The 22,406-nt window shown below is 40.7% G+C and overlaps 2 protein-coding genes across 2 annotated transcripts in view; both read right to left on the bottom strand.

Moving 5' to 3' along the window:
* Nucleotides 1–22,406, bottom strand: part of LOC123514585 — an 86,266-nt gene that overhangs the window by 25,508 nt on the left and 38,352 nt on the right. The window contains exon 3 of the mRNA XM_045272549.1: nt 6,888–6,980. Within this exon, the coding sequence (XP_045128484.1) occupies nt 6,888–6,980 (93 nt within the window). The remainder of the gene's footprint in view (nt 1–6,887; nt 6,981–22,406) is intronic.
* LOC123514586 lies at nt 16,773–19,503 on the bottom strand. The gene is made up of 3 exons (XM_045272550.1): nt 18,306–19,503; nt 17,640–17,933; nt 16,773–17,541 (listed from the first exon to the last, which is right to left on the bottom strand). The coding sequence occupies exons 2-3, from the start codon at nt 17,717–17,719 to the stop codon at nt 17,232–17,234; spliced, it is 390 nt and encodes a 129-aa protein (XP_045128485.1). The 5' UTR covers nt 17,720–17,933; nt 18,306–19,503; the 3' UTR covers nt 16,773–17,231.

The following is a 22,406-nucleotide window of genomic DNA, read 5'->3' on the forward strand; positions in this document are numbered from 1 at the left end:
AGCTCGCTTACGGAAACGATCAAACCACCCCTTCCTTGCACCAAAGGGAGTCTTTGCTTTTTCCTCCTCAGGTAATTGTGCTTGGACATCTTCCCAGAGTGAGTGTGCCTTGGCAGTGATGAGCGTGGTAGATACAGCCATGCGGCGACATATCTGGTCATTAATCCACATTTCCAAAAGACTTTCCATTTTCTCCATTGCAAAGTCACGAGTACGGGTGGGTCTTTTCGCTTGTAAGGAAGTTAATGTCTCACCAGCCTTCTTAATAGAATCTGCTGACTTGAAAATTGTAGGCACAGTAGATAGAGGTAAGCCATGGTGGCGAGCAATGCTAGTAGTTTTCTCACCTCTCTCGTGTCTGTGAATGATATCGAGCTTTACTTCGAGAGTAAGAGATTTCTTTTTCTTCTTTGCAATGGTAGGTGACATTGCAGGGCTGGTTGCAGGGCGTTTTGGTGGCATGTTGAGCGTGAGATGACGAGCTGGTGCTGGACACTGTTATTGTTTTGAACCAAGAGCGGGGAAGGGAAGGGGAGTGAGAGTGGTGCGCCTGTTGTCCACGAGAGGCGCTGGTGTATTCAAAAGCCTGTTGGCTTGCGTGATACGGCGGGGCTTTCAAACTTGGAAAAAATTACCTGGATAAAACTTCGTTAAAGCGAGTTTGGTGTTCGTTAAACGAGCAGATGGTAGTAAAATGAAACCTTCGTTGTAGCGAAATTTCGTTGTTTGAACCTTCGTTAAGCAGGGGTTGCCTGTACTTCTTGGTGAGATATAAGATATACATGTATTTCCATGGATAAGTAAGCAGTTAAGAAACATATTATGATGCATGACAATATTGGAATCGTTATTTTCATCTCGTTATTGGTTTAGATAAGAGTGCATATTGCTGGCTTGATGGAGTTGTCTGAGGAGGATGTGTTGACGCTTGTTTCTGACCATGAAGAAGTTGAATTTTCATATTACAATTTGCTTACTTCATTGATTTATTTTCCATAATGAATGCAGTATATCAAAGAAAAACTTATTGGCTTATATAAGAGTGTGTGGTGCTGGCTTGATGGAGTCACATGAGGAGGATGTGGTGAAGCTTGTTTCTGACCATGAGAAGTTGAATTTTCATTATATTACATTTTGCTTACTTTTCTGCTTTATTTTCCTATCTTCTATAGTTATAGCATGATAGTAGTAGTAGTATATATAGTAAAAGTATGCAAAAAGTAAGAAATTAGGTGAAAAATACAATTTTTTGGTCTTGAGAGGTGGTTTAGAACGAATTATTTCTTCCATAAGAATACATGTATTTTGATGCTTTGGAGTAAGAACATTTTGAGAACTAAGAACAAAATTTTGAACAGATTAAGTTTATATTCCAAGGCACCACTGTAGTCTTATGATGTAGAGAGATGGTGGAGAAGGGTGACAGTGAGGCGTGGGGTGTGGGGAGTGTCTTGGAGGGGGAGATATCAAACATGACAGAAGGGAGAGGGGAGGCAAGGATTCAAGGTTCAGCTGTCTCCCAATGATATGTTTGTTTGTTTGTTTCTTGTTGCCTTCTCTTCTTGAAGTTTCTGATTCTAATCCTCATCAACTTATGCCTGTAAGGACGTTATTTCTGACGCCTGGCCACACACTGTATAGGGCGTGAGTCAGGCTATGACGCAACCACGAGACATTTAAAAATGGCTTCCTGGTGGGAAGGGTATTTAATTAGCAAAAAATAAACTACACCATTGGGTAATTTAGGGTCTGAAGGTTTCGAAGAGGCAAATGTAATACCAAATTTTAAATCCCAAAAATTTAAGTTGGACATTCACATTTGTTGGACCAACCTTTCCTCCTATTAGTCTGAGTTAGCAATGGGCAACAGTGCAGTAATAGTGTTTGAAATTTTGTATCCCTGGATACAACATGCATATGTACTTGTGACATTGCCCCAAGATAAGTATGTTAAAAAGTTAATGTGTAGTATTAAGGTAGCTTAGTTAATATATGATATAAATCTATATGTATCTTTATTTTTTTACTTTAATTCAATAGGAATAAACTGCAAATTTTCATTGCTTATGTCTAACTTCTTTCCTAAACCCAAAGAGTTGTCAGCAAAGACAATTCTGTTCAGTGAGTTAGCTTAACTACAGCAACTTTCACTGAGTTACTCAAGGATCTCATTATTGGTGATGATAGTTGGATACAACTTCACCTTGATCAACAAAATATTTCTGGTATTCACCACCCAAAAGAAAGAGGAAAAGCACTCTTGAAGTGACAGCCACAAAGGTTATCCTGCTCCCCTTAACTGGACCACAATCTCATGCTCATCCACTTCCTTGCCTGCCAACAGAGATGGTTAGCCAGAAGCTAAGTTGGTATATGTTGGCCAATCAAGGTTGCTGAACCAGAGAGCTATAGAAGCTACATAGGGTTGCTGTGGTACAGTGTGGCTGCACACACTTCAGGGATCACAGGGTCCTCAAGCACATGGGTGCAAATCCTGGCCATAGTCCAAGGTTAGGAAGGGCATCTACTTAGGATAACAGTTCTCATAAGCCAAAAACAAAGTCCTCTGTCAGGAGACATCGTCCCAGCCCTAACAATAAAGGGAAACCAGGTGTAAAAACTAGGAAAATAGCTGTAGAAGCTACATCTAATTTCTGCATAATCAGAGAGGACACTGTGTTTAGCTCCCCACTGGGGCTCATAACTCCTCCTTGGAAAAACTATTTAACCCAGCATTTCATAAAATAGGGGAAATTTATCCCAGGGAGGAAATTTGAAACTACCAGCAAGAAAATAATTACAATGCCTACTAGCAATAAAAAATCTGATAGATTTTGTCAGAGAGAGAGAGAGAGAGAGAGAGAGAGAGAGAGAGAGAGAGAGAGAGAGAGAGAGAGAGAGAGAGAGAGAGAGAGAGAGAGAGAGAGAGAGAGAGAGAGAGTATGCCTGTTGTAGATGGGTGGCACTGTATCTACCGGATTAATTTCATGCAAGTTTTGACTACTCTTTCCCTCGCACACATCAGGGGGGGATATCTGGATGGTTAAGCTGGGTGCAGTGGGAAAATGACAGACAAAAGTTTGGGAACTACTGACTTAAATGGTGATTTCTACCACCAAAACAGCATCACTAGTTCCTGCTAACCAAGACAATAACAGCCTCAGGACTCCTCCATCCATGAAAGCCACATGGAATAACAACATTCCTAGGTCATAAATTGTTATGCAAATGGCAAATTTGCATATCAGATCCCATAAGGAAACCAGTATCTCAAATCCAGGAAAATCAAATAATTCCCTAAAAACCTTATTGAATAAATACATGATAGAGTAGAGGCAGCAGTTTGTGCTACCCTAAGCAAACAATATTTGCTACGAAACCTCCGGATTCAAATGCGACAACAAAAATTTCACTAATGGATAAAATTATATCTGCTATGATGACAAGTAATGCACTACCCTCTATCATTACAGTTTCTCTGCATGGAGTACTGTAAGTGAAGGAAGGTTGGGCAGCTCAGCATGCCTACCAGCCAAGTTTATGTGCTAGGTGGAGGAGGTAATTGCACCAGTGGAAGGTCAGTGTGCTATGGGATGTAGGGCTATTGTGCTGAGTGCCTAAGTTCTTCATTTTAATCCACAAGCTATCAAAATCATTGTCATTAAGTACTTAGTAACTCCTCTTGCCTGTCAAGGTATAAAAGTAAAAAAAAAAAAAAAAATGGCTGCAAACTAGTTTTTTACTTTTACATATAATGTATTGACAAACAAACTAAGAGAAACTGTTAGTTAGTGTTGAAAATCATAAACAAATAAATCTCCAACAGAAAATGTTCAAAATACTCCATGTAAAGTTTGATTAAACAATAGCAAGACAACTTAATCTACATAAATCATAAAAAAAACTCATTGCCTCAATGACTTTCCACTGAAATCCATCCCACTCACACATTCCAGATGCCACCAGCTATCACTTTTGCTGTTGTGTTAAACAAAAGCTTTTGATAGAGTCTGGCACAAAGCTTTGATTTCAAAACTCCCCTCCTACAGTTTCTATCCTTCCCTCTGCAATTTTATCTCAAGTTTCCATTCTAACCGTTCTATTGCAGCTGTAGTAGATGGGCACAATTCTCCTAAATCTATTAATAGTGGTGTTCCTCAGGGTTCTGTCCTATCACCCACTCTCTTTCGATTATTCATTAATGACCTTCGTAACCAAACTTCTTGCCCTATCCATTCCTATGCTGCGATTCAACTAGCATACACACTGGTAACTCCAGTGTCTGGGACTTGCTACGCACTTTCCACCCGAGTCCAAGGAGAGAGCAAAACTCAGTTCCCAGATTCACCTTGCACTCAGATTTGTCTAGCAACATGCTGGCGAGTCCAGTGTCTGGGACTCGCTATGTGCTTTCCACCCGAGTCCCAGAAGAGTGTGGGAACCGGTTCCAGAATCAGTTCCCACGAATCCACAAGCCTTCAGACTCGGAACCATGAGTTCTTAAGTTATTGAATCCTGCCCACCACTAGCAGCTGATGCAGCCATTCCCAGAAGTGCCCCAAGCTCCTGGCACCAGCCAGACTGGTGGTCCTCAAATTTTCCATTCTTTAGGCTATTTTTTTCCATGCCAGCATGGTTGATAGTGATTCTAGCAATAGCATGAGTCTCATATCACCCAATCTGAACTAAACCAAACCTAGCCACAACTAATTAATTCTGCTATTTTGAAACAAATTATTTTCGTTAATTAAAGTTTCATTAGATTTTGTTGGATGAGGTTTTGGGGCGTGCTGCTCCAGTGTACATTCACTTGGTCTACCCAGCACTCAGGGACTCACACAAGTGTAAACATTGCCAAACATACAATTCAAGTGAACTTACACTGGCTACACCTTCATTCCCTTGTAAAGATCATCAAATATAGTAAGTTCTCGTTATTCGGTAGTTCTTTATCCGGTAAATTCAGTTACGGTATTTGGAAATTACTATCCTCAATTCGATATACGGTAAGAAAAATTCACAGATACAGTATCCGTTCATGTCATCCAAGAGGGCCCAGCATGGGGGAGCAGGGGTGATGACGTCATCCATGCCACACCTTCCCGCCACTCACAGTACTGACTTTGACCACCCTTGGAGAATGCTATCTCTTCCACTCCTAACCCTTTTTTTTTTTAACTTAATAACATATTACTTACATGCATTACTAATTAGATGTATAAATGGAATATTAAAGGGTCTTTTGTAAGCACAAATATATTCATAATAATTATGGCAAACATTTAAAGCCTACTATCAGCAGTGAACCATGCAGCAACTGATAAAGAGCACAGATGGGCCTGGCAAGCCCACTACCAGAGAATGGTTGAAGTCGTATAACATCAAGCACGCTTTAGATAACATCGTCATCTTGAGACGAAGTGAGGACGTCTACCATAAACTTGGCGTGGAATAAAGTATGGCCAGAATGCGCACATGACTTCTCAGGCTTCGCTGAAGACAACATCGGTGCGATCAGAAATGACATAGTAAATCTGTGCCATTGGGATGGCTTCAATGAAATTGATGATGATGATGTTAAAGATCTTTTGGAAAGCAATGCTGAACCTCTCTCAAATGATGAACTTATAGAGCTAGACAAGGCATCACAGGAGGCAGAAAAGAGAGAGACAAGGAAGAAGAACCTGTGCGTGGCCTGGACATCAAAACTTTTAGAGAATGTCTCGGTGGTATTGAAAAGCTCTGGAAACTCTGAAGGAACGTGACCCAAATCCTGCCAGGAGTAGCAAAGTGGCTCATGACGTAGAGAAGTGTCAAGATTTTATCAATAAATCTATGATGAAAAAACAAGAAAAAACAAACAGTCCTCCATCTACTCGTTCTTCAAGCCAGTCAGACATGCCGTCCTTGTCACACCTGCCAACCCTGCTACAGCTGGCCCTTCCACATCTGCTACCAATGGTTCTACAGCTAGTCCTTCCTCCATATCCTCTTTCTTGAAACCAGTGAAACGTGCCGACCCTGCTACAGCTGCCCCTTCCACATCTGCTTCCAACAGTGCAGACGACGACATCTTATCCTCATCTGCCCACTCAGTGGAAGATAAGTAAGGGCTGAAATCCCTACTGTCCCTTAGCCTCGGGAGGGACATCATCTGATAGAATACATGGCGATTGAAAGGTAAATAAAAATATTTTCTGTTTATTTCTTTTGTGCGGTACTTTACTTTTTTTTTTTTTTTAATGACTATTTTCATGTATTTTTATTTCTGTAGGGGGTGACTTTTGACGTGCTGGAACGCATTCCCTATTATTACATGTTATAATGGGTTCGGTATACGGTAATTTCGATTTGCGGTAAGATTTTCAGGAACGCATATGTACCATATAACGAGGACTTACTGTACTTAGAAAACTTTGAATTCAAGTTTTCAAAGTAAAATTTAGCCAAACCCAACCAAAATATTTTAGCGCTATAGTACCAAGAGTTCTTGCTGCTTCACCATTATCACTGAGTAGCTAGTAACCTCTTTAGTAGAAGTCCTTCCTCTCTATGACTTATAACAGCAACAAGATAATAGAACTCACAGCTCAATGCAAGCTTTTCTACATTATTCGTAAGGCTTATGAGCTTATGAACTGCATTCAGCTCTTAATAGACTTATGACTTTTTTTCCATACCGATCCTGATCTCTGTTATGAGATTATTTCCTGAAATAATTATCTCTAATTCCCTAAAAAAACTAGAAAAGATTGTCCCTGGCTTGATTTGTAAGATATAATTTATAAGAGAGAATGTTAGTCTTGAGGGGTGAAATGTACTACATGCAATTATTTATTCACTATGAAAAGTTTGAACTTTGCTTTCCTACTAAAAAGAAGTCTTACCTTGGAGAATGTTCAGGAGAGAAGCGGAGACGTGGCACATTTGGAGGAGGATCTGTGGGTCGATTTGGTTGTATTGCAGGATGATGATTTAGTCTGTAAATTATGATAAATAATATTAAATTGTTTCTGTATTGTAAAAACGAAATAGTGTTCCAATAAATGATAATGAAAACCTACTGCTCTGTTGTTTTTACTCCTTTTTATTACCTTGTCTTGTTTATCCCTCAAGAAGTGACATAATCCAATTATGTCCTGAAGCAAGCACAGGCGTGCTCTTACACATACTTACTGTCATGGTAAGCCATGCCAGCGAATAAATTCATAGAAAGAAACCACAGACGATGCCCGCGCAAGGCTATGTTCGCCTGTCTTCAAGGTGGAGGAATACACATTGCTGGGAGAAGCTAGTTCAGAAGAACGAGTTATTCTCCCAGCTGATAGTACTGAGATGTGTAATTACATATTGGCTACAATTTTAGAATGCTGAGGAAATGACTAGTGTCATTATGGAGCTGTAGTAATGAGAAACAGCAGATAGATAATTGGCAACTCTGAGTCTGGCGAGGAGGCCGATGGCAGCGCAGAGTTGCCAATCTCAACCTCAGCGCGATATTTAAATTTCCTCAACAATTTGCTTCTTTCATGTGCACACCATCGAGTTGTGCATATCTGTGGGCATCTTCGGTGTATAAACGTGTCTGTGCAGAGTTGGGATAGTGTTAGAAAGAGGAATGAGGAGAATTAGACAAAAAGCTATTGTTTAATGGGGTCAAGCCAGGGCACGTGACCTGCAGTGGGTCTCCGCGCAGGTCAGTCTAGTGCGCGTCTCGGTGTGAAGTGGGTGTGTTGCTCACGAGGTCGGTAATTTTCCTCCATATATTGCACGCGGCTTCGATTCTATCATCTTATCAGAGGGAAAACAGCCTCTTAAGATAGATACGATTTGCCGAGCGTTGTGCAGAAGCGGAGGAGATACCGATCTCCAAGATAAAAGACGGATTACTTTGACTCTGTGCTCACGTACTGAGGCCGTGGGGCCACGTGTATCATCTGTTTCAGGCTTTGAGAGTGTGTTAAGCAGTGGTTGGGAGCCACGAGCTACATCATTTATTTCAGGCTGTTCTGCAAGGACAGATTAGTGTTTTACAGGTGGTTACCCAGCTGTGAAGAGCTGAGATGAACTATTTCTAGAAACATTTGTGTTGTGCGTTCGTGCCTTTGTCCCCACGTGGCAGAGTGATCCTGGAGGCCCTGGAGTCCACGTGGGTGGTCGCTGCCTTTGTACAAGGTAGTATTTAATATTCACGAGCTCACACATGGCAGAGTATTGTACCCCAGAGTGGTGGTAAGTCCTTTTCCTTAGTTATTCTAGGAATATTTAGTGTGTGCCTGTGTGTGTGTGTATGCGACCGCATGGCATGTATGGTGTTGTTATAATTTATCTAATAAAGTGAAAAGCGTAGCAACTGTGTTTGCTTCTGTGATTACCTGTCTGTGTTGGGTCCCGAGAGAGTGTTCCCTTAAAATAAATTTGAAATTGTGAGGATTGCGGGTGCAAGTTGGTTAAGAGGTTCAGATATATAATATATTCGCCACGAGAACTCAATTTGAGCGATTTCTCTGAGTATATTCTGATCACACCCCCATAATCAAATCATCCACCACACTTTCCACAATATTTTGCACCCGAACAGGGACTTCTCACACTCTTACACAATCACAGGTCACAGAAGTAGCGATGTCTAGCTTCAAAACAGTCCGCGAATTAAAGGAAGAGGCCGAGTGCCTCGGTTATAATATAAGACCACGGAGGAGATAAGAAATTATATAGAGAAAGAAAGAGAGAGAGAGGAGAGAGACAAAGAGAGGGAAGAGAGAAGGCTGGAAAGAGAGAGAGTGAAGGAGGAGGAGAATGAAATCAGGATACTAGAACTCAGATCAAAGGCCGTTCATTTGAATGGTGAGGGTTCTGGTAACTATGGTAACGGCAGGAGCTCTCATCTCTCCACGCCTAGGATAAAACTTCCCAGTTTCAAGCCTGGAAGTGACAGAATCGAATTTTTCATAGAAAGATTCGAACAGGCGGCGGACGCACTAGAGTATGATGAGGTTACGAAAAAGCTGCAATTCGTGACTCTTTTCGAAGGCAAGCCCTTGGAGATAATTCACAGATTAGATCCTGGGAACCGGGACTATAAGAATATGAAAGAGGCTTTGTTAGCTGCATATGGGCTATCAGCTGAAAAGCTGAAGGAGCAATTTTTCTCTGCCTCTATGAGCAGCAATGAGACAGCATCCCAGTTTGCGTCAAGGCTTGCAGTGTACTTACGTGACTGGCAGGAAAAGGATGGTGCTGAAAATACCGTCAAGGGTATTAAGGATCTGCTCCTACAAACCCAGTTTGTTAAGTCTTGCCCTGAGGATTTAGTTGCCCGTTTGAAGATTGATAAAGTGGGTAAACTTAAAGAAATGAGTGAGGTGGCGTGGCGAATGCCTATTTCGAGGCACATGAAGGCAATAGGAGTAAGTCTGTCAAAGACAGGGCCCTACAGCCCCACCCCGCGGCTAAGTCAGACTCGAACTCGACGAAGCCTGCGGCAGTAGGTATGGCGAAGGAAAGGGGTCCACATCCGCCATCACAATACAGGTTCTGGGATAAGCCTCATTATGCCAGATCAAATTACCCAAATTATCCTTCTCGTGGTAGAGGGTATAGTTCGCGGCACGAAGGCCATCATAATAGACCTTGGCAGAGGAATGCTGCTGCATATCAAGCCTCCGAAGGCCCAAGGGACCAATATAACAGGAGTGCAGGTACTCAGGCTGTGGGCACTGAGAATCGAGAAGGCGCCTTTCCGCGTGAGAATATGTGCGAAGTTGGGGCTCACGCCATATGACTAGCTGCCGCTAATGTGCATCCCCAAGGGAACCTGGTGGTCGCGGATGGCCGACTGGGCGAGCATGCTATTAAGGTAATGTGTGACAGTGGATCTACGGGTTGCACGGTGAGAAGAGAGCTAGTTCATGGTGACCAGTATACTGGCCGTGAGGTCAACATGATACTGCTGGATGGATCACGGTTAAAAGTCCCCGAGGTGGAAGTCTGGGTTCAGATATATATATTGCCACGAAAACTCAATTTGAGCGATTTCTCTGAGTATATTCTGATCACACCCCCATAATCAAATTATCCACCACCCCTTCCACACTTACACACACACATACACACACACACACACACACACACACACACACACACACACACACACACACACACACACACACACACAAAATGGGATAAACAGTTACATTAATTTATTTGCTGATGGTGCAAAGCTACTAAGAGTTATCAAAACCCGGGAGGACAGTTTGCTGTTACAGAAAGATATAAACAAGATCTATGAGTGGAGTAAGAAGTTGAAATTGGAGTTCAATGACAAGAAATGTCACGTAATGGAACTAGGAAAGGGCAAAAGTAGACCGGTATGGAACTATTTGATGGATGAGGAACAAATAATGAAGACTACAGAGGAAAAAGATCTGGGAGTGATTATACAGGAAAGTCTGAACCCCATAAAACACATAAGCAAGATATTTGGATTATCATATAAAATGTTGACTAATATAAGAACGGCATTTCAATTCATGGACAAAGATATGATGAAAAAAATCATCACAAGCATGATACATCCAAAGCTGGAATATGCAGCTGTGGTGTGGTCTCCAAACTCTAAAAAAGATATAAGAAGATTAGAACAGATATAGAAGATTGCTACAAAGATGGTGTCGGAACTAAAGGACCTAACATATGAAGAATGGTTGAAGGCAATGGGACTACCAACCTTACAAGATAGAAGAGAATGAGGAGACCTAATAACAATGTACGAGATAGTCAATGGCATTGAAAAGATAGACAAGGAAGACCTGGTGCTTGTGACAGAAGATGGAAGGACAAGAGGTCATGTAAAGAAGATCAGGATGAGGCAGTGTGTGAAGGATACTGGAAAATACAGTTTTCCAAACAGGATGGTGGAGAAGTGGAATGCATTGAGTAATGAAGTTGTTACAGCACATAATGTGTATAACTTTAAGGAATAATTGGATAAATGGAGACATGGAGACAGGACACTATGAGCCCCGCTCGAACCCTGTACAATACAACTAGGTAAATACACACACAGATAGATAGATAGACAGACAGACAGACAGACAGACAGACAGACAGACAGACAGACAGACAGACAGACAGACAGACAGACAGATAGATAGATATTTACTGACCACAATAAATCAGTATTACAAATAATAATATATCAATACAACGGTTGTCCATAATAAGAGAATGAAACATAGTAAAACACAATAAAAATACCTAAAATGACATGTGGATTATATTCACTAACATGAGTCATTGCACTACTACAACTTGAAAAAAAGCAACACAAAACTGATATTGTAAGCTTTGTAATACATCTTAAAAATAAATATTTATGATAGGAGACCAAATAAAAATAAGCAAAGTAGATAAGACAAATCAGCAATTAAGTAACTTAAAACACAAGTAAAAGGAGAAAACACTTACAAAAACAAAATAAGTTCACTTTCAACATAACACTTTCTACACAAAAAAAAACCCTAGACAATGCAACTATTTAAAAAGAAATGGAATTTTTAATCCTCTAATTACCTGACAACTATGAATATAAACTTAAAACAGAATATACAGCAGCACACACATTATCATAGTCACATCTTTCCATTAAATTTTGTAAGAATGCTATGTTCAATTGCCTACACACATTCCATGACACCAGACAATGTTTGAATGCATGTTGTTCAGTCTGTATTTGGCCACAACTAAACAAACATTCCTCCACTGACTGTCTACCTCCTCCTCATCTGTTCCATTGTCCTTGTTCGATTGCCAGGTAAATGGGCATTTAATCTTAGTTTTGTCCACACACACACAGCATGTTCTGTTCACAACTGAGAAAACCCAAATTCAAGTCCTAGGTGTGACAAGGTAAATGGGCAAGCCCTTTACAGTGTAGCCCCTGTTCACCTAGCAGTAAGTAGGTACAGGATGTAACTTGAGGAGTCATGGCCTCACTGTCTCAAAGTGTGGTATGTGAGTAGTCACAGTCCTACCCAAAGATTGGTCAGTATAAGCTCTGAGCTCTTTCTATAGGGGAAAGGCTGGCTGGGTGACCAGCAAATGACCTTAAGTGTATGACACACACACACACACACACACACACACACACACACACACACACACACACACACACACACACACACACACACACGGCCCGGTAGCTCAGTGGTTAGAGTGCTGGCTTCACAAGCCAGATGACCGGGGTTCGATTCCCCGGCCGGGTGGAGATATTTGGGTGTGTCTCCTTTCACGTGTAGCCCCTGTTCACCTAGCAGCGAGTAGGTACGGGATGTAAATCGAAGAGTTGTGACCTCATTGTCCCGGTGTGTGGTGTGTGCCTGGTCTCAGGCCTATCCCAAGATCAGAAATAATGAGCTTTGAGCTCATTCCGTAGGGTAACGTCTGGCTGTCTCGTCAGAGACTGCAGCAGATCAAACAGTGAATTACACACACACACACACACACACACACACACACACACACACACACATACACACACACTAGATATAAGGCTGAAGAAGTGGTATCTTCAGGAAAAAGAGGAGGTAATGGAAAAGCCAAGGAATTAAGTGACATATATAAATATATTTGGATTGTTGTCAGGTGTGTTGGAGGTTAGAGACTACTAGAAGGATTTGAAAAGACCAGATGTAAAGTGGATAGCTGAAACAAACCTAAGAGAGGAAGTCCATGTTAGCTTTAAGGAAGAAAGATATAAAAGTTGGAGAAGAGACAGAATGGGGAAAAGGGGAAGGAAGAGGAGTGCTAATAATGGTTTGTGATAATATATGTATGGAGGAAGTGCACTATGGAGATGGCATGGCAGAAGTAATGGAAGTAACAATCAAGACAGAAGAAATGGAAAAAAAAAAAAAAAAGGAGAATCATACTCATGTATGTGCCACCTAAGACAAATACATGGAGAATAAAAAGAACATAAGGAAATGCAAGGAGAGGTGATTAAGTACAGTAATACTCCGCTTAACAAACAGGATAGGGGGTGTCAAAGCTGTTCGTAGAGCGAAAATTCGTTAAGCGGATGTAATTTTCCCATAGGAAATAATGGAAATAGGGGGGATGCGTTCTGGGCTGGTCCCCAACATACCACATGGGTTAAAAAAAAAAAAAAAAAAAATATATATATATATATATATATATATATATATATATATATATATATATATATATATATATACGTTTGGCACCATATTGGGCCACCGGTGTACCACTACTTTTATGATGTCATATGAATCATTTAAAGTTAGAGGAGCTACGTACAAATTCTCTCACATTCTCGCATTTACGTTCACAAAACAACATTTCTATTAGCTTTTTACAAACCCTGTCCCCAAGAAAGGATTGTTTTGTAATGCATAAAGTGAAATCTTACATGGAATACCAAAAAATAAAGCAGAGATGAGATGAGCCACAGACAAAACGGGAGACTCGTGGCAACTCGGCCACTTCTTCTTCTTCTTGTGACCCTTCTTCTTGTGAAATACCGCAGTATTTCATTAGTAATTCACTATCAATCAGTGCCACGGAGTCAAGGTTATCCTCGTGGCATGACCGTATATGAATACTAAGATATGATATCCATTATAGCAGGCAATAGAGGAGTGAAAACATAAACATCATGATGAAAGTAACACGCAAGCAAAAGGGTCATAAGAAGAAGAAGAAGTGGCCGAGTGGCCGCGAGTCTCCCGCTTCGTCTCATCTCTGCTTTATTTTTTGGTATTTCATGTAAGATTTCACTTTATGCATTACAAAACAATCCTTTCTTGGGGGCAAGGTTTGTAAAAAGCTAAGAGAAATGTTGTTTTGTGAACATAAATCCATATATAAGACAGTAACACCACCTGGAGAGGTGGTGTTCCTAGCAACCTCAGAGCAACCTTGTCACCGTCCCTTTCCAAGCGTTCATGGATGCCATTGTGCTACAAGAGGCTGCTCTGACCTTGTTAAAGAATCTTGGATCCAGCTCCAGGAGCGCTAGAGACAGAGGCGGTGAGCCAGCCAATCACAGCGAAGCTACCGCATTCTGTCCCTCACCCGGCAAATTCAAACCCAGAAAATTCGCTAAAACAGATGTGGTTGTACGTTATGCGGACTTTTTGGTCTAACTTTATATAGTACGTTAAACCGGAAATTCGTTAAACGGACGTTTGTTAAGAGGAGTATTACTGTATATGATAATATGATTGGAAGAGATGGAAAAATATCATTAGTAGCAGACTTCAACTGCAAAAGAGTATACTGGAGAGATGAAGTAATGGGTAATGCTGGATCGTGGAGCGAGGAGATATTACAGTTAACTAAGGTGAATACAGTGGATCAGTGGGTGGAAGAATCAACACAATACAGAGGGGAAGAAGAACCATCATTGCTTGACTTGGTATTCACAAAGCTGGAGCCCTCTCCTATCATACATTATCAAAGTCCAATGGGAAGAATTGACCATTAACGTTAGAATTAGAAATGCAGTAAGAGGATGTGTTAAGATACAGAGAAGACTACAAAAAGGAGAGATTAAATTATGCAATAGTAAATTTTGAAAAGTTGACAATTTTTTGGTGCTATAGAATGGAGGAACATTATGAATGGAATGACAGTATAGGAGAAATATGAATAATTCCTACTGAAGTATAACAAGGAAATGAGGAAATACGTACCAATCTATAGAGTAAAGAACAGTATACAAGCCTGGTACAATGGTAGATGTATAGAAGAAACTCAAAAAGCAGAAAAATTAAAGCAACAGACAGCAGTATAGGGATGCAAGACACTAATGTATTAGAATAAGGGGAGAGAAAGAAAGAAACTTTGAGAAAGATGTGCTGTGGAAATGCGAAGATGAACCCAAGCTTTTCTACAAATATACAAATGCTAAGATGAAGAATAAGGAAGTAATAGAAAAAATAGTTAAAGGAGGGAAGACATACCAAACAGCAGAGGAAATGAGTGAAATTATGAAGAGAGCTTCAAAACTGTTTTCACTGAAGAAGAGGGGTTTACAAAACCAAATAGAACATTCAGTAGTCAAGGTTTGCAGGAAATCATAGTGCACAAGCAAGAAATTCAAAGACTACTAGAAAATTTGGATATCAGAAAAGCAATGGGGCCAGATGGTGTGTCAGCTGGGCACTAAAGGATCAACTGTTAGAACCAATTTGGGAAATGGTTATCAGCTCATTAACCCCTTCACTACGGTGACGCCTATGTGGGCGTCATGAAGCCCCAGTAGCAAATACGGTGACGCCTACGTAGACGTCATATTTCTTTTCTGAGCTTTCTTCAGTTCAGTTGTCCCGTATAGTGTGTTGGATACCAACTACACACGCCGTATGCTGTCCTTGAAATCTTAGTGCTCCTCCCACCATCCTTGTCTCCACCAATCACTAAAGATAAGCTACATGCGTCCTGCCTTGTGTCTAAAATTACCCAATGGCATAGACTGTTCCCATCTCTCTCTCTCTCTCTCTCTCTCTCTCTCTCTCTCTCTCTCTCTCTCTCTCTCTTCCTCCTCCCCATCTCTCTTTCCTCCTCCCCATCTCCTTCCTCCTCCCCATCTCCCTTTCCTCCTCCCCATCTCCTTCCTCCTCCCCTCTCCTCTCGAAAGATAAGTTACATGCGCCCCGCCTTGTAACATTCGTGAAAACACACACACACACACACACACACACACACACACACACACACACACACACACACACACACACACACACACACACAAACAACAAATTTTCTAATCTCTCTTTCTCTCTCTCTCTATTAGCAAATGTCTCTCTCTCTCTCTCTCTCTCTCTCTCTCTCTCTCTCTTTTCTCCGAAGAGAGAAGCGTCCACTTTCCTCTTCGAAGGCGATATAGTGACTAAAAACTAGCAGCATAATACACAAAGACGACAAGTATGACAAGCTTGCACGAGTTTCCCGCGCTCGGGCGCGTGGCACTACCACCCGTATATCATACAGGCGGGCTTTTTTAACATCCCGCACGAAGGGGTTAAAGGAAGGGAGAATACCACTGGAATGGAAGAGAGCTAACATAATCACAATATTCAAAGGAGGAAAGTAAACTGAGCCCTTACATTACAGACCAGTGTCACTTACAAGTGTTGTGGAGAAGATATGTGAAAAATGGGTTAAATATCTGGACTAAAAGAAAGTTATATCGAACAGACAATTTGGGTTCAGGACAGGACGATGATGTGAATCAAATTTACTAAGTTTCTACTCAAGAGTAGTAGAAGGACTGGAGAGCAGAGATGGATGGGGGGACACTGTGCACCTAGACATAAAAAAGGCTTTTGATAAAATCCCTCATAGCAGACTACTTTGGAAGTTAAAGAACATAGGAGGACTGGAAGGAGTAATGTTATATTGAATAGGGGATTACTTGAAGGACAAAGAGATGAGAACTGTGATCAGAGATACATACTCATCCTGGAGTAAACTAACAAGTGGAGTACCACAAGGGGGTGGGGGACTTTGGTACGTGTTTCAAACGTACGTGGTCACATGTCATTTAAGTTCATGATCCAGTGTTTCATAAGTATGGTCACTTAAGTACATGATTTCACGTACTAATTACCCTTGTCCCTTGGGTTTAAAGTAGCCTTCACTGTCATTTTAGTACGTATAACTTGTCATTTAATTACATGGTTTTTTTTATAAATACTAGAACTAAGTACCTAGTTTTTCTGCAGTAATGTACTAAGTACATGGTTTTCTTGACCACTGTCCTTTAGATATGTGGTTAATGATAATATAAGTACATTATAATGAATATATACCTTTATTGTCAAAAGTTATCAACTACATCCTTTTGCATCCACTTGCTTCTAACACAATCAATCAATCACAATTAATCAATCGCAATCAATCACATTCCAGACAAAGTAAATCTGTAATTAGTCATTGACAATAACCTGAACAAAAGTAAAGATTTCAGCCCTACACAGGTGGCAGGTCTTGGTGGAAACTTTCTGAACACACTCCTTACATATGTCCCCATGGCCACACAGCACCAAGTAAATGGGCCGTGTGACCGAGATGTTCTCCTGCAAGCAGACAGCACAACGGTTGAATTTTTTCTTGGCAGCAGCTTCCTGGCCAACAACCTCCTGGCAGCAATCTCCTGTGCAGCAACCACCGAAGCATCCTCCTCCTGGGCAACAACCTCCTGGTCAGCCTGAATGCGAAAGCTGGTCTCTGTTGTTAGTGCAATGAGCACTACCCCACACACACATTTTGTCCCTCATCTCACCCATCCAGAACCTCTCATAGTAGACCACAAAGCTGATGACTTGCGTATTGAGAGGAACACCGTCGTGGTGGATCTGGGGCCTACTGCTTTTCAGCAAACCAAAGCCCTCTTCAATCTTGTGATTGGGAAGAAGGGGCAGGGCAAAAAAGCTCTTCACCCACTTCCTAAACAGTAACTCCTTGTTGTGGTAAGCTGGGACAAGGCTACATACCATGATGTTCTCCCACAGCCTGCAAGATAATACTAATTTGTACTATTAAAAGTATGAATGGAAAGTGAAAGAGTAGAAAGTTTAAAGTTAAAGAAAAACAAGTAAAAAAAATCTTACCTGATTGTGGTGGAAGTAACAGCCTTCCACTTCTGCCTCTGGCCAGACAGACAGTATAGCTGAATGTATCGCACACTCATAATCAGTGTGTACTTTGCATGGCTTCAAGTTGGGATACTTAATTGAAATAGTCTCATACACTGCACTGTACAGCACCTCTGGTTTGCCAGTCATCAAGGTGGAGAACAGGGGCAGGAAGTTGTCACCAAACAGGCCAAAGAACATGAGATGCAGTTTGAACAGCTTTGGCACGGTCTTAAACATGGAATCCGTCACCATTTCCTGAACTTGCCCCTAAAAAAAGAGAACAGATATAATACCAGGCAAAAAAAAAGAGAAGAGAGAAATTAGAAAGGAAAATGGAGAGTAATATAAATCATTACATATATGTTAAGTTAGAAGTAGTTCTTATTGATTAAGTAGTTATCATAGGAAAGTAGTAAACTTAACGTACGATCATACATTATAACATATCACAAGAGAAGTAGTAAACATACCATAGAATCAAACATTTTACATCGTTTTATAACCATATCATATAATTTCATGCAACAGAATGATGCATTACTCACCAACACTTGCTGAATGTCATTCCTCCACAAGTAAACAGCTATATGGTTGTCAATAACACTTTGACCCTGATAAAATGTGGTTGTACATGCTCACCTATATTGCAGGGTCAGCCTCCTGGGGACAAGAGGGCAGGGGGTGGGTTGCAGCTTCAGGTGCTCATTCCAGAGCTGCTTCTGATGTTATTGTATGACACTTGACTGGCAATCCCATCGCTTACATCACGGCAACCTCATCAAAGACCTCTCTTGGATTACGTGGAGGCTCAGCAATGACCATTTCCTTGACATGTATCCTCAGATCTTTCTTGCCAAGCTCAACTTCTTGAGAGCCACTATCACGGTTAGGCACTTTAACTTCTAGTTTGTCAGTGTTGAGACAAATGTGTGCTCTTGCTGGGCACTTCAGGCCAGTTGTAAAAAAAGCCAACACCTAACATGTAACTTGGACTGATATTGCCGGTCTTTCACGAAAATATGGCCTTCGGAAACGTAAACAATGCTGCCTTTACATTTACCTTCTGTCATGTGATAGTCTGCCATTTTAAGGCAGTTAAGATAACCAATAGGCAGGCGAACGATTTGGACCAGACAGATACAGAGCAGAGGGCAGAGTGGAGTCAGCTGTGCTGGCAAGTGCAACGATGACTAGCATGAATTGTGTTGAACACGACAACATGAGACGTAAGAATTGTTGCCGGGCAGTTTAAATATAAATGTATTGATTGATTCTCTATAGCTTAACGCTAGCTTTTGTACACTTAACACAGATACCTACGGAAGGCAGTGTTGACTTGCAACATTTTGTGTCTGGCAACATGGTCCCTAGTCAGGCGGCCATCCAGTGCCTCAACCACAAGCACTCTGATAGTTTTCCCATGCTTTCCTCATCAGTGACATCATCTACACTCGTTATCGCCATCCACACCACAAATTGGTAACAATGTCTGCTCGCCGATCATGCCCTTCATGTGTAAGGGGCTTTACAAAGTCTTTACACCTTATATGTTACCTTTCTAATACATACAAATGTGACACCACCACATACTACACTCACACATACTTAAAAGACATGTACCAGTTTCCAGTGGCAGTTAAAAGTTTAATAACCATGTACTAAAGCAACAAAGCACCTGTAAAACTAAGAGACGGGGGTGTCATATGAGTACGTGGCAAGTACCAAATTCACATAGACATTTCATGTACTAAACTGACATGTACAGTGGTACTTCGACATACAAATTTAATTCATTCCGTGACGATCGTTGTATATAAAAAAAATTGTATATCAAATCAATTTTTCCCATAGAAATTCATGGAAATAGAATTAATTAATTCTTGTGATATGAATTTACCCGCCCCCCCAAAAAAAAAATTAACATGCTTTAAATACCAACCAAATATAGATTTAATATAAGATAAATACAATGTTTATTGTATGCACAATATAAATTAACTATATTGCCCAAAATAACAACTTAACCCGCAAAACTCGGGACACATCGATAGACGTTCATCATGCAAGACTTGGGGCACGTCGATAGACATTTAGACTTTTTACGGATATATTTTGGCTATTTTCTTCCCGTTTTCTTTGCTTGTGAGCTGGCAACACTCATCAGGAGTAAACATATGCTCTATGTCACTGTGTCACCAACCATGGATAGTGGGAGCGAGAGTGATTTCACTGTGTCTGATTCCGCCACCTCTCCCGCACACCTTACTTCTATACCTCGGGTCTCTCGCCATGTTACAGGGAGACAACTTTTGAATGAGAGTGGTATCAGAACAGGCGACAGGAGAGAGAGAGAGAGAGAGAGAGAGAGAGAGAGAGAGAGAGAGAGAGAGAGAGAGAGAGAGAGAGAGAGAGAGAGAGAGAGAGAGAGAGAGAGAGAGAGAGAGAGAGAGAGAGAGAGAGAGAGAGAGAGAGAGAGAGAGAGAGAGAGTGACATTTGCTAATATTTTAGACACAAGCGGGATGCATGTAGTTTATCTTTCAAGAGGAAGAGGGGAGGAGAGAGAGAGAGAGAGAGAGAGAGAGAGAGAGAGAGAGAGAGAGAGAGAGAGAGAGAGAGAGAGAGAGAGAGAGAGAGAGAGAGAGAGAGAGAGAGAGAGAGAGAGAGAGAGAGAGAGAGAGAGAAAGAAAGAAAGAAAGAAAGAAAGAAAGAAAGAAAGAAAGAAAGAAAGAAAGAAAGAAAGAAAGAAGAGAGAGAGAGAGAGAGAGAGAGATTAGAAAATTTGTTGTATTTTGTGTGTGTGTGTGTGTGTGTGTGTGTGTGTGTGTGTGTGTGTGTGTGTGTGTGTGTGTGTGTGTGTGTGTGTGTGTGCCACTAAATGTTACAAGGCGGGACACCGCATGTAACTTATCTTCGAGAGGGAGAGGGGAGAGGGAAGGAGATGGAGGGAGAGGGAGAGAGAGAGAGAGAGAGGAGAGAGAGAGAGAGAGAGAGAGAGAGAGAGAGAGAGAGAGAGAGAGAGAGAGAGAGAGAGAGAGAGAGAGAGAGAGAGAGAGAGAGAGAGAGATGGGAACAGTCTATGCCATTGGGTAATTTTAGACACAAGGCAGGGATGCATGTAGCTTATCTTTAGTGATTGGTGGAGACAAGGATGGTGGGAGGAGCACTAGGATTTCAAAGACAGCATACGGTGTGTGTAGTTGGTATCCAACACACTATACGGGACAACTGAACTGAAGAAAGCTCGGAAAAGAAATATGACGCCTACGTAGGCGTCACCGTATTTGCTACTGGGGCTTCATGACGCCTACATAGGCGTCACCGTATTGAAGGGGTTAAAAATATCTTCGTATTTCAATGCGTAAATTATATGACATTTTTCGTTGTATACAAAAACAATTGTATGTTGGGGCGATCTTATCTCGAGGTATTACTGTATTTATGTGACAGAAGCCTTTTCGGCCTTAAGAACACGTACCACTTTCACTCACTCCCACAAGGGCCAGCGTTAGCCCCCATTATGTTCCAGGTATATGTAAATGAAATACAGTATGGAGTGACTAGGTATATTAATTTAGTTGATGATGATGCAAAATTGCTGATGATGCAAAATTGTGCTTTACCATTACAGTAAAAGAAACTTTTAGTTTATATTATGCTACATAAAAATAGCATAGTTTACTGTACAAATAGAAATAAATGACCAGAAATTAGATGATCAGAAATAAGTAAATCTCAACTATATCTAGACATCCTCCTCCCCACTACAACAACCATTTATCCATCAGCTCACTCACCACCACAACAACTATCTACCAGCTCAATGAAACATTCACTCTCTGACCACTACTTCCAGTAATGAACCAATAGTTGGTTTTTCTATACTTTTTCCCTGCAATTTTTCATCTTATAACAGTAAAAACTATTTTCTTAGAAATTTTTTTTTCTTCTTTTATGTTGATAATTGAACAACATGGGTATAATTACTGGAACCCTATTACTCAGTTTACTGGTTAATAGAGATAATAAATAGACATTTGAGGAGTAGTATCAATATGAGTATAATGCAGACTTTAGTACTGTAATTCACAGGTGCCTTTAGGACAACCCCATGATAACTGGGGGTTTTCTATACATCAAAAGGCAAGATCAGTTTCTCTAACTAAACCGAAAATTTGAAGCTAATTCAAGTGACAACAATTTAGCAACATTCTTTATGAAAATTGGAAATAGATTTTGGGAGTCCATAACATAATAAGTTTCAAGTTCAAGTAACACCTTAGCGTATTTGATGGCTCATAAGGCACATGGGCTCATAAGATGTACCTAGTTTTGGCAGACATTGAAATGAAAAAAAAAAAAAGAAAAAAAAAAAAAGAAGGTAGATGAGCAGATTTAAGCTCTGAATATGAATTGAAGGATTTCACCTGACATTTGAAGACTCACATGCATTCAGATAATTATTAGATCCCAGTATTTTGCATTTAAAAACTTTAATATTTGCTACTAGCTTATGTAGCAATCAAGTTGTGAGATGGTTATGTAAACATGTAACTGGTATATGGCATCAGTACTGACTGTGAGAGACTACAGGCCTATTTATCATAATTTTTCTTTTTTCATATTTTTTTTACATGTATGTCAGGTAAGAGTGTTAAATGATAGGTGCACTTTAATTGTGTGAAAGTGTGTCCTACCTCAAGGAGTAACACTGTAAAGAACACAGTGAGTCTTGCTCTTGT

This window comes from Portunus trituberculatus, chromosome 38 (genome assembly GCF_017591435.1).
Source record: "Portunus trituberculatus isolate SZX2019 chromosome 38, ASM1759143v1, whole genome shotgun sequence".
In the NCBI taxonomy this organism is placed as follows: domain Eukaryota; kingdom Metazoa; phylum Arthropoda; class Malacostraca; order Decapoda; family Portunidae; genus Portunus; species Portunus trituberculatus.